At 37.4% G+C, this 15019-nt stretch overlaps 1 protein-coding gene across 1 annotated transcript in view; it reads left to right on the top strand.

Annotated features, from left to right (window-relative positions):
- Positions 1-15019, top strand: part of Tapt1 (transmembrane anterior posterior transformation 1) — a 54544-nt gene that overhangs the window by 18088 nt on the left and 21437 nt on the right. Inside the window, exons 3-5 of the mRNA XM_076864468.2 lie at positions 1127-1245; positions 11153-11315; positions 14205-14340. Coding sequence (XP_076720583.1) covers positions 1127-1245; positions 11153-11315; positions 14205-14340 — 418 coding nt within the window. The remainder of the gene's footprint in view (positions 1-1126; positions 1246-11152; positions 11316-14204; positions 14341-15019) is intronic.

The following is a 15019-nucleotide window of genomic DNA, read 5'->3' as shown; positions in this document are numbered from 1 at the left end:
AGGCTAGAGTGTTAACAGATGAATTGAGTGGGGCTTGGTGTAGCCTGCTGCAGTGTGAAGTTTAGCTATCATCTGTAGGTGGGACTGTGTATTGACTCTGGGGATGCGGAGTCTGACGATGAGGGTTGGTAAAGCAGACTCCATTCGTGTGTTAGCCCTGATGAAAGCTACCACCTTAGAACAGCAGAGTTTACTAGCCTGGGCTGTCTTCTTCAGCAAACCACCAAAACTCTATCCTCCTGTAAAATATAGTCCCAGATTTAACAGGTAAAATATATAATGTTACCAAAAAATTAGAAAGGACCTGACAGGTGACTAATAACAGTGGAAGAGTACATGTATAACGGCATAAATTGACATGAACATGCTTTATATACAGAGATACGAAAAATTGTGCTCTATATATGTAATAAGGATTGTAATGCATTCCACTGTTGTCGTGTATTTAAAAAAATAATAAAATCAATAAAATATTAACATGTGCTCCTGTTAAAAAACTAAGCCAGTTCAAATTAAAGATTTAAAAGAAAAAAAAGAGCAGTGGTAGAGTTTAAAAAAAAAAAATAGTTAGCTGCTAGTTCCTAAGTTAACAAGAATAAGACCGTCCCAATACAGCAGCTTTCAGTGTATATGAAATTGTGTTTAAGTTAATCGTCAGTTCACGTTTTTAACATAAATAGTATTTTAACTCTTTCAGTCTTTTATAAAGCACTCCAGTAAATAGAAAATAACAAATTTAAGTAAGAGGTAAGAAGTTTTACCTAAAAAGTTTTCTGTAATGTCTTTAAAGTGGGAGGAGGTACCCAGAAAGCTCCATCAGATGCAGCATAGCCATGGCCAGGGCAACTTGTCTTGAGTGAGTGACTTCTTATAGGTAGTAAACCAATGACTCTGGAGAAATACAAACCTGACTTTGAAAAAGTACTGTCGTTAAAATGTAGTTCATGTGCCCAAGTGGAATTATTAATTTCCTGTATCCTGAGCTAAGTTGTAAGAAATTAATTTCTTATCAAGTTTAGAAATTTTCTGATTATTATTTTTCTGATTATTTAATTTTCTGATTATTTATCTATAGCTGTTTGAAGAATATTTGACTTATTTTTCCTTTTCTCCTTTTAAAATGCAGCTCATGTTTTTTGGCATCTTCCTGTGCCTGGATGCATTTCTGTATGTGTTCACTCTGCTTCCTTTGAGAGTTTTCCTGGCACTGTTCAGGCTCCTTACTCTGCCTTGCTACGGCTTAAGGTAAGTTTAAGATCCTTAACTATCTTAAGTGTCTAAATTATTTCATTATTTTTTACTAGTTATAGGGTTTTTAGAATAAGGATAGTTTATGGTTTTATTCACACCTTAGCCCTTAGTGCATAAATTAATTGTTTATCTTTTGAATGAGTATTATATGTTTAAATATCATACATATTATATGCATATTTTTTCCCAGAAACAAAACTTTTCCTGTAGCCAGTAAAACGTTATTACAGGAGACTTTATCAAGGCCCAGAATGAGAGTTAAAGATTTGCTTCTGCCTTTCTTTTCTCCAAGTCCCTGGGCGTGCTAGGCGTCCTTTTGGAAAGAGGGTTGAGTTCTAGATTAGGGTGGTAGGAGGCGGGTGATTCCAGAATCTTCTAAGGAGCTCTTACTGCAGGGTTCCTCCTCCTTTTGATCTAAGAATCACTATGTTAGTGGCCTGTGGAGTCTTAGTTATTGATTACAGGTGAGACTCCCCTCCTGATTTGTGACAGCAGAAAAATTCATTCAGGCTACTGTCTTCATGGGAAGAGTCGGACAGCCCAACCCAACATCAGTTAGCTGGTTAGTTACAGCAAACACCTGACTTCTCTAAGCCTGTTTTCTCATTGCTTAAAAAGGGATATTGAAAGCTCAGTATCTTTACCACAAAGACTGGGAGATATAAAGAGACCCTAGCATAATGCCTGTTTCATAGGAGACAAATACCAACTTCTCTCCCTTTCTTCTCTACCAAATCAGAGTAGGGTGAAAGTGTTGAGCCCACGTGAAGCTTAGTGCTTACTGGTCTTAAGGCTGGAAGGAAACTTTGATTTTGCAGGTTTTTTTCTTTGTGTAGTTATGTCAACATGCCTCCACTCTGTTTAGTTACTCTTCATTAACATTATTATTTGGTTTTTAGTGTAGTTTCTGAGTTACATTTCCAACTTGCATCACTTTACTAAAGGCATTTCATTTTGAAAAAAGTTTTAAGATTGCTAAAATGGGCAATAATTTATGAAACTTAATTTACTGTAGTGACTCTTTCTTTGTATATATAATTAATAAAATGGATTAACCATGGAAATTGAGTTATAAAAATATTTGTCCATGTACAAAATTTCATAAATATATATATGTACATATATATATATATATATATATATATATATACACACACACACACACACACACATACATTTTTTTTAAACTACGATCTCTAAAAACTTCAAAGGAGAAAACAAACATAAACTTAACGTATATAGTTTCTTCAAAAATTAAGAGTTTTGATATGAAAATCCTTGCATTGTAAATAGGAATGATTTAATAATCATGGTGATCATATTGGGACAAGAATAAAAATTATTCTTTGTAAGATTGTTTGGACTAGAAAGTTATAAGAATTCAGCTTGTGTTTGTGGTATGTATGATACTTTACATATTCATCTTTCTCACCTTCCAGAAAAATAGTGAATGATGTTACATATTTTATTAACCATAAGTTAATCAGATGGGAGAGTCATCTTAGGAATTTAACTGTTAGCTTTAAGATATTTCTAATAGATTATTTATTTTTTGAGAAGGCCTTGTTCTTATGAGTGCACCTTTTATAAGACAGTTGTGGCATGGTGCTTTTATAGTAACAAAACCTCATCTCAGTTTCATTGTTTATTACTGTTGTGAGCTCAATAAAATCATGATGTTTTACTAACCTTGTCAGAAAGCCAGAACAAAATCTAGCAAAATCTTCACCTATGGCGACATAAAGAGGATAAATCTGTGGAAATTTGGATATAATCAGATTAAACTACCTGACAAAATAATACATGGAGATTTTCACATGTATGTTATGAACTAGATGACTTCTTCACTATCCTCTGATGGACAAGGTCAGCCAATTTGTTTCTAGCCACCTTCTTATGAATGGCATTTAGAGACTTAGAATGTTCTAGATGAAGCATGGGAAGAGCTTAATCAACTCCTCCTCCTAGAGCGGGTTCCTTTCTTGTGTCCGTTAGCACACAGGTGACCACATGGAGTGACAGTGATTTGCCAGTGTTCCCAAGGGTCTCTCTTGGAGCATTAATTTGAAACCTCATTGTGTTCAGTCATCTACTCTGCCACATTCGGGCTCATTTCTGTGTGTCCCTTGTCACTTAGGGAAGCAGGGCACTTAAGTAGCACTAGAAAAGTCTTGTTTGTTCTGAATACTAAAAGAGGTATTGCAAGGAATAGGAATCTTAACTCTTCTGCTCCTATTTGTTGAGTGACTAATGCCTCCTAAATCCAACCTTATTATATTTTAATATTTTAGCACATAAAAATGATTGTTTTTTATATTAGTTTGAAAGACTTTACAATCTAAATTAGTTTGAATCACATTTGTTTCCAAGGTTTAACAGCTGAAAGGACACTAGAGGGCAGTCTGTTACTCACTTAAGATTCCACTATGCAATTGGGATTAACTAAAAAATTACATTTCATGCTGTCACTTATTAATATTTATATGATATAGATGAAATATGAAATTCGGTTAAAATTATGTAACAAAATTTCAGCACTCTTGAATAATCTGTGTGAGGGTAGGCTAGATGACACAGAATATGAAAATACTACCTTAAAATCTCAATGCCTTTAGGAAGCTATATCAAAATGAGAAGTATGCACTTATAGTAATATGTGTTACAAATTTATCTCCTTTGAGCAATTTAGAAAACAATTCTCTGAGCATTATGTTTTTTCATAGCACTAAAAATAAATTTTTATTTACACAATTAGTATTACTGCATAGCTAAATATGTGTATGAATGATCAGAGTAAAAATTAAGAGATAAATAATGATCAGTATCTGATTTGGACTTAGTTTTCTTAGCATTGAAGTATGTGAGAATTACACATGCCCATTTTATAACACGAGCATACATCTGTTTTCCATGGCATATGCATAAGAGAATGTGAATTAATGAGCATTATTTTTAAAAACACAAAAATTACATGATAATGTGTAAAGTTATATTAAACAAAGCTACTGTTAATATTAAGTCTAAGACTTTTCAAATGTTTTAGGAGTATAAAAATAAATTTTACTTTTACAAAATGATTATGTAAAAAGCCAAATTCTGCCTTCTTATAGCTTTTCTTCCAATGTGCTCCACTTCTGTTATAGATTATTTGACTTGTCTTGCCTATAGCTATGTTATGTTCCATCTTTTTCAGCAAGCAAAAGTGCTCTTTCCTTCAGTCTGACTTTTATTTCAAAGGGAAAAGAAGAAATTAAAGAAACCAGCAAAGGAGTTATTTGTGTACTTTTTTCTAACTAATGTTTTCTTTTTCTCACTCTCTCATATTCCAATCTTCTTACCATAAAAACTATCTTCCTAGTCTCTTAGTTCTTTTAAATTATTTCAAAAGAGAGGGCAAGGTGTATTTGTCAAACTCATCAAATGGTGACATGATAACTAGCTATCTACAGCCTATAGTACTATTTCCATAGCACATCCATAGTAGAGATATAGTGTTGCCTTTGCATAGTTGAGGTTCCTGCTGCCTCGGCTTAGAGTTCTGTCTGGTATGGCATTTGGGAAAGGCTTTTTTAATCTTTTAATTTAATCTTTAAATCTGTTTCCACATCTTCTGAAAAATTGCCATGGTTTTGGGCCCTGGCTTTGGTTTTGCTGTTAGTTTTTTTATCAGAGGTGACAACCAAGTGAGCAAAGCCTCTGACTTTGACCCAGGGAGAGGACCAGGAGAAGTCTGCAGCCCCTTTAATAAGACAGCCTTCATTGTAGTTGCTCAACCACAGTGCCTTCTGCCAGCTTCTGACCCTGTCAGTTTTGTCCATTTTGAGTTGACAGGATAATTATCTTGAGTCTGTAGCCATGTGTCTTGTTTATAGGAAAGCCTCTATAAAAAGTATACATCTGTCCTTGGTGATCTCAAAAATAATTAGTTGAATCTGTTTCTAATGAATTAGTGATCTTGGAAAAATTTTTGCCCAAAAATGTTTTCTAGTAGACTTAAAAAAAAAAAATAGAGAAGAAAAATACATCTAGATTCTTTAAAAGCAGATTCATTTACATATTTCTTCCCTTTCCTAGATAGGGTAGTATCATTTTAAAAGCAATATTTCAAAACTTTTTGAATTAAGGTGATCTTTTAATGATTGAGGACATGGAAAACAAATAATTTGTGATGAGTTGTGATTCATTATGTGAGGTGTCTGTTTCTAGGGAGAATGATAGGATTTTATTTTTCAGAAAAACAGACTGGTCTATATTATGCTAATGAGATATCAACCATCATTTTTCCAAATTTACTTGTAGAGCAAATAAAAACTAGCCAACTATGTAAGTATTTTTAATTTACCTGGCATTTTTGTGGGCCCCGTTTCCCTCTAAAATTTGTGATGTTATTTTGTTTATTAAAATTATCAGTCACATTTGAGTTGAAAGTTGATGGAGATTATAAAGGAAATGACAGAATTTGGTGCCAGGAGGTGTAGTTATTGTTGAAAACATTTTATTAGTGGTGAGTTGGGTAGGGTTAAGTAACAAGTGCTGCAGTAAAAGGAAACTTTTACTTAGAACAAATAAAACATGTACAAGCAAATTTTCTGATCCCTCACCCCAGTTTTAGGCACAAACTCTTGTTTGAGGCTTCAATGACTCTTTTTTAAAAAAATTTTCTTCCTTTGTTTTAAGAGACAAGAGTGTCTTTGCTTTTGAGAGTTGACCCCATAGAAAAGCACTTTTCTCCAAGAAAACTGTGAATTTCAAATGCTTGAGTTTCTTAATGAGATCCATGTGCCTTACCTCCTTCAGGATAGTTCTGCCCCAAATTAACTTCACATATGCATTATAAATAGGTTTTCTCTTTTCAGGCAAAATTAAGCCTTGGTTCTGGCCTAAGTGATTGGCACCACCAGGAGAGCACATGTAGGGAGCATTGTGTCTCTGGGGAGGAAGTACGCCTGCTGCTTCCTCTGACCAGGGCTTGCCGGTGGAGAGCAGTGTGTTATGCTAGAGTCTTTCTAACCTCAGGTTTTGTTGTCCCATTTCCTCACCATGACGCTCTAAGTAGCGTAGCAACATTACAACCTTCTCTCTTTCTTTCTCTTTCGTAAATCAGACCGAAGGGAGGAGCACTTTCACTTCCTTTATAGGATGGAAGGTGGTGGCACAGGGACTCCTTGTGGTGAGTAAACCCTGATTTTTCCTTCTATACTCTTGGCCAACTCGACATCAGTACAGTGAATTATAATTGTGATGCAGAAGTAACAGCATAGGCAAACATAACCATCTGGGCTCAGAAACATGCTGCAGAAAGGGGTTCCCTGTCATTTAATAGCATCCTTACTTGGTCTCATAGCTTTGACATGTTTATTAATGAAGAATTTGACCATAATTTCTCCCAACATGAAAATTGCATGGTGAAACGCTCTTAATTGCACATGCTGATCTAGTTTGGACAGCAGTACCTTCATCCCCAACACCAGAGTGGGTGACACACCTTCAGGGCTTCCATGTAAACACTTTGTTTTACATTACTTCAAATTACTGAACATAGCTTTATAAAATCCATTATTGTTTTCTAATATTGGTTGAAATTATTTTAAGGTCCAAATACAGATTTTAATCATTCAGTGAAAGTGCTAAGTAATCCTATATATCAGTCATGCTTAATATTGAAAATAACTCAGTTTCCTAGTTAAGGGAAACATCTTGTTCCTAGTACTTTATTCCAATTTACTTTAAAATTATAAAGGGACTTATCTTTCAAAAATATGAACCATTTTAAATATTTTAGATTTTTTATTTTAATAGTGCTTATATTTCTTCACTTCTTCAATTATACCTCAAATGTTTTGAAATGTTGAAAGGGAAAATCCAGTTTGTGTATTTTATAATGAAATAACTCATGCTGATACCCTGGCCTGTTTCAACAATGATTTAAATTAATAGGATTCTCCCATTCTCCTTGCTCATTTTTGTCACTGACTCTTCCTTCTTGATCTTTCCATCCGTTACCAATGTTACTTTAGTAGTAGACTCTAGAGAGGGAGGAACAGCCTGACCTAAATCATCTTCTCCACCTGTGTATCTCTGTTCCCATATACCTGTGAGCCCTCCACAACAACTAAGATGGTAAATTCTGCAATATAAAATGATAAATTGTAATAATTAGTAAGAGAGCAATAGAAGTATTGTAGGAATAAAAGGTAAAATTTAGGAACATAGAAAATTAAACTTCTATTGAATGTCTTTGTTTTGAAAATGTTTTAAGGTTCTGGTGAACAGCTTATTAATGTTGCTTGATTACATGCAGCCAAACCCATAAATTAGAGTAGTGAGTTTTACTTTGCCTAACATGTTTCACTTAGGATTTTCTAAATTTGCAAAAGGAATTGCCAGTAAATACCATTTAACAGCGATTTATAACAAAAACATTGGTTAGCCTGCAGTATTCAAAGACCAATTCCAAGTTGATTGGCAGGGCTGTAGATAAGCTTCTTACAGGGTTTGAAATGTTTCCAGATAGTCATCTAAAAATATCTTGGCAAAGAAGGAACAAATACTGTGATTGGTTTAAGTTGTAACTTAGTAAACTTATTTGTGAGGTCAGGTTTCTTATTAGGCTATGATACATATAGGTATCTTAAAAGGCCACCTAGAAACAGTGTTTTATTTTTGCAACTTTTCCATTTCAAAAACCAGGATATTTGGATGAATACAAGACCCTTGTTTCCTAAGGGTTCTGCTTCTTTTGTTCTTTATTTGAATACTATTCCTTAATTTTGAAAATCATGGTCATCTCTATAGCAGCCAGTTACAGTGTTAGCAGTGAAAGATTTTCTTTAGAGCAAGGAGTTTGAGTAGAAACACATCATCTTAGGTTTTTACCTGTATTTTTAGAACTAAAGAATAAAATGAGAGGTATATCAGTTTTTCCAGATGGTAAGTTGCATAGTGTTAAATTTTAGTGAGAGAGAAAGCACTGAGTTGTTGGTTCCTATAAGCTTAAAAGTTCTTTTGTAAAAAGTTGTGAATATAGATGGTTGTGAAGAGCATGCCTTCTAGGACCGGGCTGCCAACCTTCTGGCCCTGCCCCACCATAGAGCACCCTGTTCACCGTGAGCCACAGGCATCTGCTCAGTTGCCTCTGACCCATCTGTATAACTGGGATAGTGGTGGACTATTGTGAGCACTCACAGGGGTCTCTGCGGAGTGCCTGCAATGGTGCGTGCCCTGTCGTAACTGAATTGTAGCATAAAGCGTTTTTACAACTTTCTTTTGTCTTGACAGCCTGGTTTAATCCTGGGTAAGATAAAACTAAAGTTGTTTATTCTTAATTTTAATTTATCTTGTTTCAAAAAGTGTGGTTTTACATTATTTTTATATATATTTCCAATATTTGGTAGATCTCAGTTCTACCAATGATCTTCCTTCTTAGGTACTCTACCAAATTGTTTCTTTGTTGCAAATATGTTTATAAAAAAAATGCAATTGGGCATATACCAAAATAGACTTCTATCTAACTGTAGTTTTCTACTTTCGTTAGTAAACAAAATCATTTTGGTCATCAGTGAAATTTAAATAATATTAGCCTACTTTTAGTTCCCATCATTTTCTTAATTATAACATAAGACCTGTAGTCCTTAAATCCAAAGGCCTTACGCTTGGTGCCATGTGCTGAGCAGCATGTGCTGAACAGTGCATGAGTCACAGGAGGAGGAGCAGCACAGGCGTTTCTGAGGAGGTCTGGGTGCCACCTGCACTGACACTTCTCACTTCGTCTCCTGGCCATCAGAGTGGAGATGGCCACACATGAGCCCAGGAACTTAGGAGTGTTCACAGTTCTCCTTCTCTCAACGTTTGAACTAAAAATGTGTTTACTCTGGACAGAATTAGCTCTTTCTTTCTCAGTCTTGTGTGGGTAGGGGCAAGAAATTCCCTGAGCTATCAGGTAAACCTTGGCAGAGATCTATGCTCTGGGCGGGGTGTGTAGAATATGGGAGATGGAGTTCATTTGGGGGTCTACAAGACAACAAGGGTTGGAATCTGTGTGGGAGAAAGGGGCAACATTGGGGAAAAGAAAGGGTATGGCCTAGGTATCCCAATCTATGACAGGGATTGATTCAATGTCCTTGATGTGCTTTTACCCAGGGCCCCTACTTTGACTATCAGGAATCATCTCACTAAGTTTCTCATGCCTGTTTGAAGATGTATGAGCTGACTTAGACACATTCTGACCCTTCTCCCATGTAGGCTCATTGGAATGTCTTCCTAGCCACTTGTAACCCATCCTGGATTTGCGCCTCTTCAGGACTTGCAGTATCCCATGTTTTGTATGTAAACAGATCAGCCAAGGTCATTCTTAACTTTAGTTCACATTTTAGAAAACAGGTTCTGTAACAACTGCTCACAGAATTGGAACCCATCACATGGTCTTATAAGCAGTATTCCAGGTGATAGTTTGGAACATTTAAAGATTCCTCGCCAACACTTAAGAAAGAGCCCCTGGTGTGGAGGTGGACAGCGGTTAGGAAAGAGCCACAGAGTGCAGGTAGCAAGGAATGCCAAGGTGTAATCAGGTGGTTCAGAGACCAGAGACTGATCAATAAATTAGCTCACCCTGGTTGGTATTGTTGCTTGGAATGTTGCCAAAATTAGAAATAAAAGGCTGTGCAGCTCCTGAGGGAAATACTCAGGCCTTTTTATTGGGTGTACTATACAATAGAAGCTGCCAATCAGGGAGTCCGAGGAATCTTTCATCTTGAGGAATAAGCCTATAGTAGACATGGAGAAAGTATCTTTCCCACCCTCGTCAGAGGAATTCTGTATCCAATGAAAGAGACCTTAAATCTCTTCTTTTTTAATTTATGTTTTGTTCTGTCTTATTTAAATGTTTTACTTGGACATGTTAGATTAGGTTTAGATTTTCATACTCTGACCCGAGAATTAAGAAGTGATTCTTCTCATTAATTATGAAAAGTTTCATAATTCATTTCAATTCACATCACAGAGAGCTTCCTTAGTATAAGAACTGCCCTATAAACTAGTTCAAAAAAATAGTAGAGAATTCACAGGCAAGATAAATAACTCTATATAAATGATGTTCATTCTCCTACTGGGAGAAGTTAACTTTGAAACTGCACTGGATACTATTTTTCACCCCCAAGATTGGGCAGACTCAGAAGCCTGTCATACACTGTTGGATGCACACAGACTGCAGGCTTCCTCCTCACCTCGCCAGCAGAGGAGTACATGGGCACACCCCACAGAGGGCACGTCAACTGATTCTATCAAAATATCAAGTGAATGTAACCCTGAAACTCCAACTTCAAGGATATATTTAGATATATTTATGAGACATGACATGTACATTGTGCCATAGTTTGTCTTGGGAAAGATTGGAAATCTGTTAAGGGTATGTTAAATAAGTGATAGTATATCTGCCTAGGGAATACTGTGCTGCCGTGGAAATAGGAGTTCCTTGTGAACTGAGATGGAGAAACCTGTTATGCTTTTGAATAAAAAGTACAAGGTGCAGACTGGTGCACACAGAATGCTCACATTGTAGAGAGGACTGGCCCAGCAGGGTGGTGCTTCAGTAGGTGGAAGGCTTATGTCATCATGGAAAACGGTTGCTTAAAGGCTCTCTGTCAGCAGGTACCTGCCCTCTGTTCACTTGTGAAGAAGACTCCTAACTTCTCATTGTAATTCTGGCTTAACATCTTTGTATTCTGTAGACAGAAAAATTTATACTGTCAGGTAGTCATTTAGTATGACTTTTCTTGTGAGCTTGAAGTTTTTAAAAGGTCAGCCTAATTCTCATTGCCTTTGCTAGTATATGTCCAGTAAAGATTGTGTATTTTGAGAACACATAAAGTAAGACTCATATTTCATTACTTCTTGTATGTTTCAGGGACAGACGTTTGCTTCAGCCAGCCCAGGTGTGTGACATTTTGAAGGGCGTCATTTTGGTGATCTGTTATTTCATGATGCACTATGTGGACTACTCTATGATGTACCACCTGATAAGGGGGCAGTCTGTCATCAAGCTCTACATCATCTACAACATGCTTGAGGTGAGAGTGCTTGTGACCCTGCAGGGTCAGTCTAGCCTGCTGTCTGCACAGGCGTGGCCACTGCACATGACTCAAGTCTCCCAGTGTAGAATGTGCCTGAGAGTCTAGTAAAGGTGCTTCTGAACTTTAACATGTGATAGTCACTTGGGGCTCTGTTAAGTTGTAATTCTGCTTTGGTAGATCTGGAGTGGGCCTGGAGAATCTGTGCTTCTAATGAGGGGATGCCTGGGCTACTGGCTGTGTGACACACTTGGGGCAGCAGGCTGGGGTGTGATGTATCCTCCAGCATGCAGGAATTTTCCTACTGTGGATGTTTCTGAGTCAGCACATTTAGAGAATGTATACTGTCAAAAGCCAGGGAAATTTGTTCTGCAAGTTCATTGGATATCCATGTTGTGTTTTTTTTACTAGAACTTTTTAGACTATAAATAAATTCTGTGATTATATGTATTTCTGCTCTACTAGATTTACACTTTAAATTGCTTTGAAATTTATAGTTTTCCAATTTCTGTAAAAACTTCATATTTTTAATACAAAAGATATTTCACTTTATACAGTTTAAAGTAAAAAAACCTACATTTATAACAAAAATATTGAAGTTACACATTTACTTTACAAAAAATTACTTTGTTTTGTAGTCAGACTCTTAATCAGTTTTTTAAAAATAGCTATACTAGGTTATATAATAATTTTGAAATTTAAATTACATTTTCCTATACCTTTTGTTTTCTTCAGTGGTGCTGGGCATCCAGGGTCTCATATGCTCTGCCACTTACCTACATCCCCAGCCACCTGGGGTTTTTAGACCATTGTAAGGTCTGTCTTTTAACTTACTATGAGGACACTTCCCCTGACAAATGGACAGGTGGAGTGACATGGGGCAGCAGGCCTTCCTGCTGCCTTACTACGCAGGTAAGGGCTTCCCATGTCTCTCCAGAAGCCATGGAAGCCTAGCTGTCCTTGTGTACACCTAGCTTCCTGTTTGTAGGCTGGTTGCCTGTGCACTTGCTTTGCCCCCTCAGGGGCAAAGGTTGCTGAAAGCTGGGTATGAGTGAAGTCTGTGAAGCAGGGCTGCCCAGCCTCTCCCCACCCTCATGGAAACATAGGCCTGAGCCTTGCCCTTCTTCTGCTGCTGTTGAACTGCTCTCCTGCCAGTGCCCTGCTGACCTCCCATACTGCTCAGCCTCATAGGGACTGCAGGGCATAAGGGCTTCTCCTGCCACCAAACTTCATGTGTGCATCTCCTCACTCAACAGAGCCCTCTCCAGGGTAGTGTTGTTGCTGTTATTAGAAAGTGAGTCATGGAAAAGGATGCACAAATTGCCAATTTAAATGGCTTAAATAGTTAACTTTGTAACTTTACCTGATGATATGGCTTAAGTGTAGCAGGTAAGAGTCCAGGTTCTAGGTCTAGAGACAAACTCCCTCCTGATCTATTCCTGATGCTTTCTCTTATTACCTGGTTATTCTGGGCTTGGTTACTGATTGCCGATTATCTGTAATCAACTTTTCATCTATAGAGTAGAGATATTAGGGAAGTTTGGGACTGGATGAGACAATACAGAGTTTAGCATAGAGTCTGGCATGTGGTGAGAGCTCCCTCAGGAGTGTTTGTCAGCAAGTACTTTCAACTGCAGGGCCTGCATGCTGTACAGTCTTAGGCCTCTCAGATGGGGGTGGGCGGAGCCTGTTCTCTGGAGCTTATGCTGTATGGTGGGAGAGAGCCAGTGAACAAGGAAATGTGAGAAAATCATGAAGACTGATGAGAAAGACCAAGGTAATGCGTGGAGGCCGTGGGGGCCACAAGAAGATGGGGCAGTCTGGGAAGGGCCTCTCGTAGGAGGTGGCACTTGGCTGACTTCCAGGTGGCGTGGATACCATTCTTCCCTCTTCTCATGTGTCTGTGTTAACACTGAGTTCAAGGAGAGCAATACCTGAAATGTCTTTAGGAAGTAAATCTGTAGATTTTAAATTCCATATAGTAAATGTCAAGCAAAATACAACTGCATTGTTTACAAATATTAGGTGTGCATAGAGTGAGTTAGCTGATATATTTGTCCTTAAATTTAAGTTTGAAGCTGAGTTTAAAGTGCTAAAACCAGAGGCACCATGATTTTAATGTGCCTGTCCACTTTCATTATTGACGCTATATAAGACTTTTCATGTTATGAACAGCAAATTGGACAAATTCTAATTCAAATCCTAAAAGCATTTGAGTACTTACTATGTGCCAGAGAATAAAGAATTATGAATGAATAAGTAAATAAAGATCCCCTTTCTTTATTTTACCTAGTACTAGTATTTAAAAAAATCATTAGGCAGGTCTCGAGTATTCAAGTTGCATCTGAATTTTCAGGGCAGAGGATGATGGCCAGTGTCTCTTTGTGGGGTTCTTTCTGCCCAGGGGAATCCAAGCCACCTACAATCTCAGGTAATTAGCAAGTAACAAAACACATATACTCAGAAATATATTTACAGACTACAAAGCCCCTGATAGATCTAGTCCACATGGGTTCTGGAACTAGACAAAAGGAAAATATCTTTAGTGGTTTATTTAAGGGGATATGTGGTTTATTTAAGGCAGGGATAAGGTTTCAAGGGTGGAGTCTTGCTTTGTGATCTCTTGCAGTCATCAGATTGATTGACATCTTGGCAGGTCACACCCATCTCAGGTGCTGTGTGGGCCATGGCAGAGTGGGAAAGAGATTCACATTGTCCCTGGGCAGTTGACCAGAGGAAATGTCCACTGACCATTCTCAGACACCAGATGTCTCTATTCATCAGCTTCTATGCATGGTGACCCACGTACAGCCCACAGATGATTCGTGACACTGAATTGTACCATGTTTTAGGGCATGAGAAGAAGTGTCTTTTGCCATTTCTCTGTAGGTTGCTGACCGCCTGTTTTCATCATTTGGACAAGACATCCTGGATGCCCTCTACTGGACAGCAACAGAGCCTAAGGAGAGAAAGAGAGCCCACATTGGGGTGATCCCTCATTTTTTCATGGCCGTTCTTTATGTCTGTATCCTTTTAAATTTGTTGAAAATTCCAGCAGTCAGCACGTATTCTACCTTTTTTTTTTTTGGATTGTTGTTTCTTAGATTTAAAGATGTATGTGTGTATCCAGAAGATTAAGTTGAAATATCTGCCTCCTTTTGAGAAATTGGTTTAATAGAAATTAGAAATGAGTTTAAAGAGCCTCATGTTTACAATGACCCTTTGAACTTTTAGAAAATTACTGTTCGTGGTATAACTGAATCCAGGGGTGCTGTGCCACTGAACCACATCCCCACCTCTTTTTATTTTTTATTTTGAGACAGGATCCCACTGAATTGCTGAGGCTGACTTCTAACTTGCCATCATTCTGCTTCAGCCTCCAGTCATAGGGATTGCAGGTGTGCACCACCGGCCCTGGCTGTTGGCATTATTTTTAAGTCTGTGAATTCTTTTTTTTTAATTTTATTTTTTATTTGTTCTTTTTATTTATACATGAGAGTAGAATGCATTTTGACATATCATGCATACATAAAGTGTAACGTTCCATTTTTGTGGTTGTATGTGATGTAGAGTTACACTGTTCATGTATTCATATGTGAATATAGGAAAGTTATGTTTGATTCATTCTACTATCTTTCACATTCCCATCCCCTCTTCCTTCCCCCATTCCATCTTCTACAGTCAGTGAGCCTCCCCTTCTCCCT

Source organism: Callospermophilus lateralis, chromosome 8 (genome assembly GCF_048772815.1).
Source record: "Callospermophilus lateralis isolate mCalLat2 chromosome 8, mCalLat2.hap1, whole genome shotgun sequence".
NCBI classification, from domain to species: domain Eukaryota; kingdom Metazoa; phylum Chordata; class Mammalia; order Rodentia; family Sciuridae; genus Callospermophilus; species Callospermophilus lateralis.
This window is presented reverse-complemented; position numbering and strand designations above follow the sequence as displayed.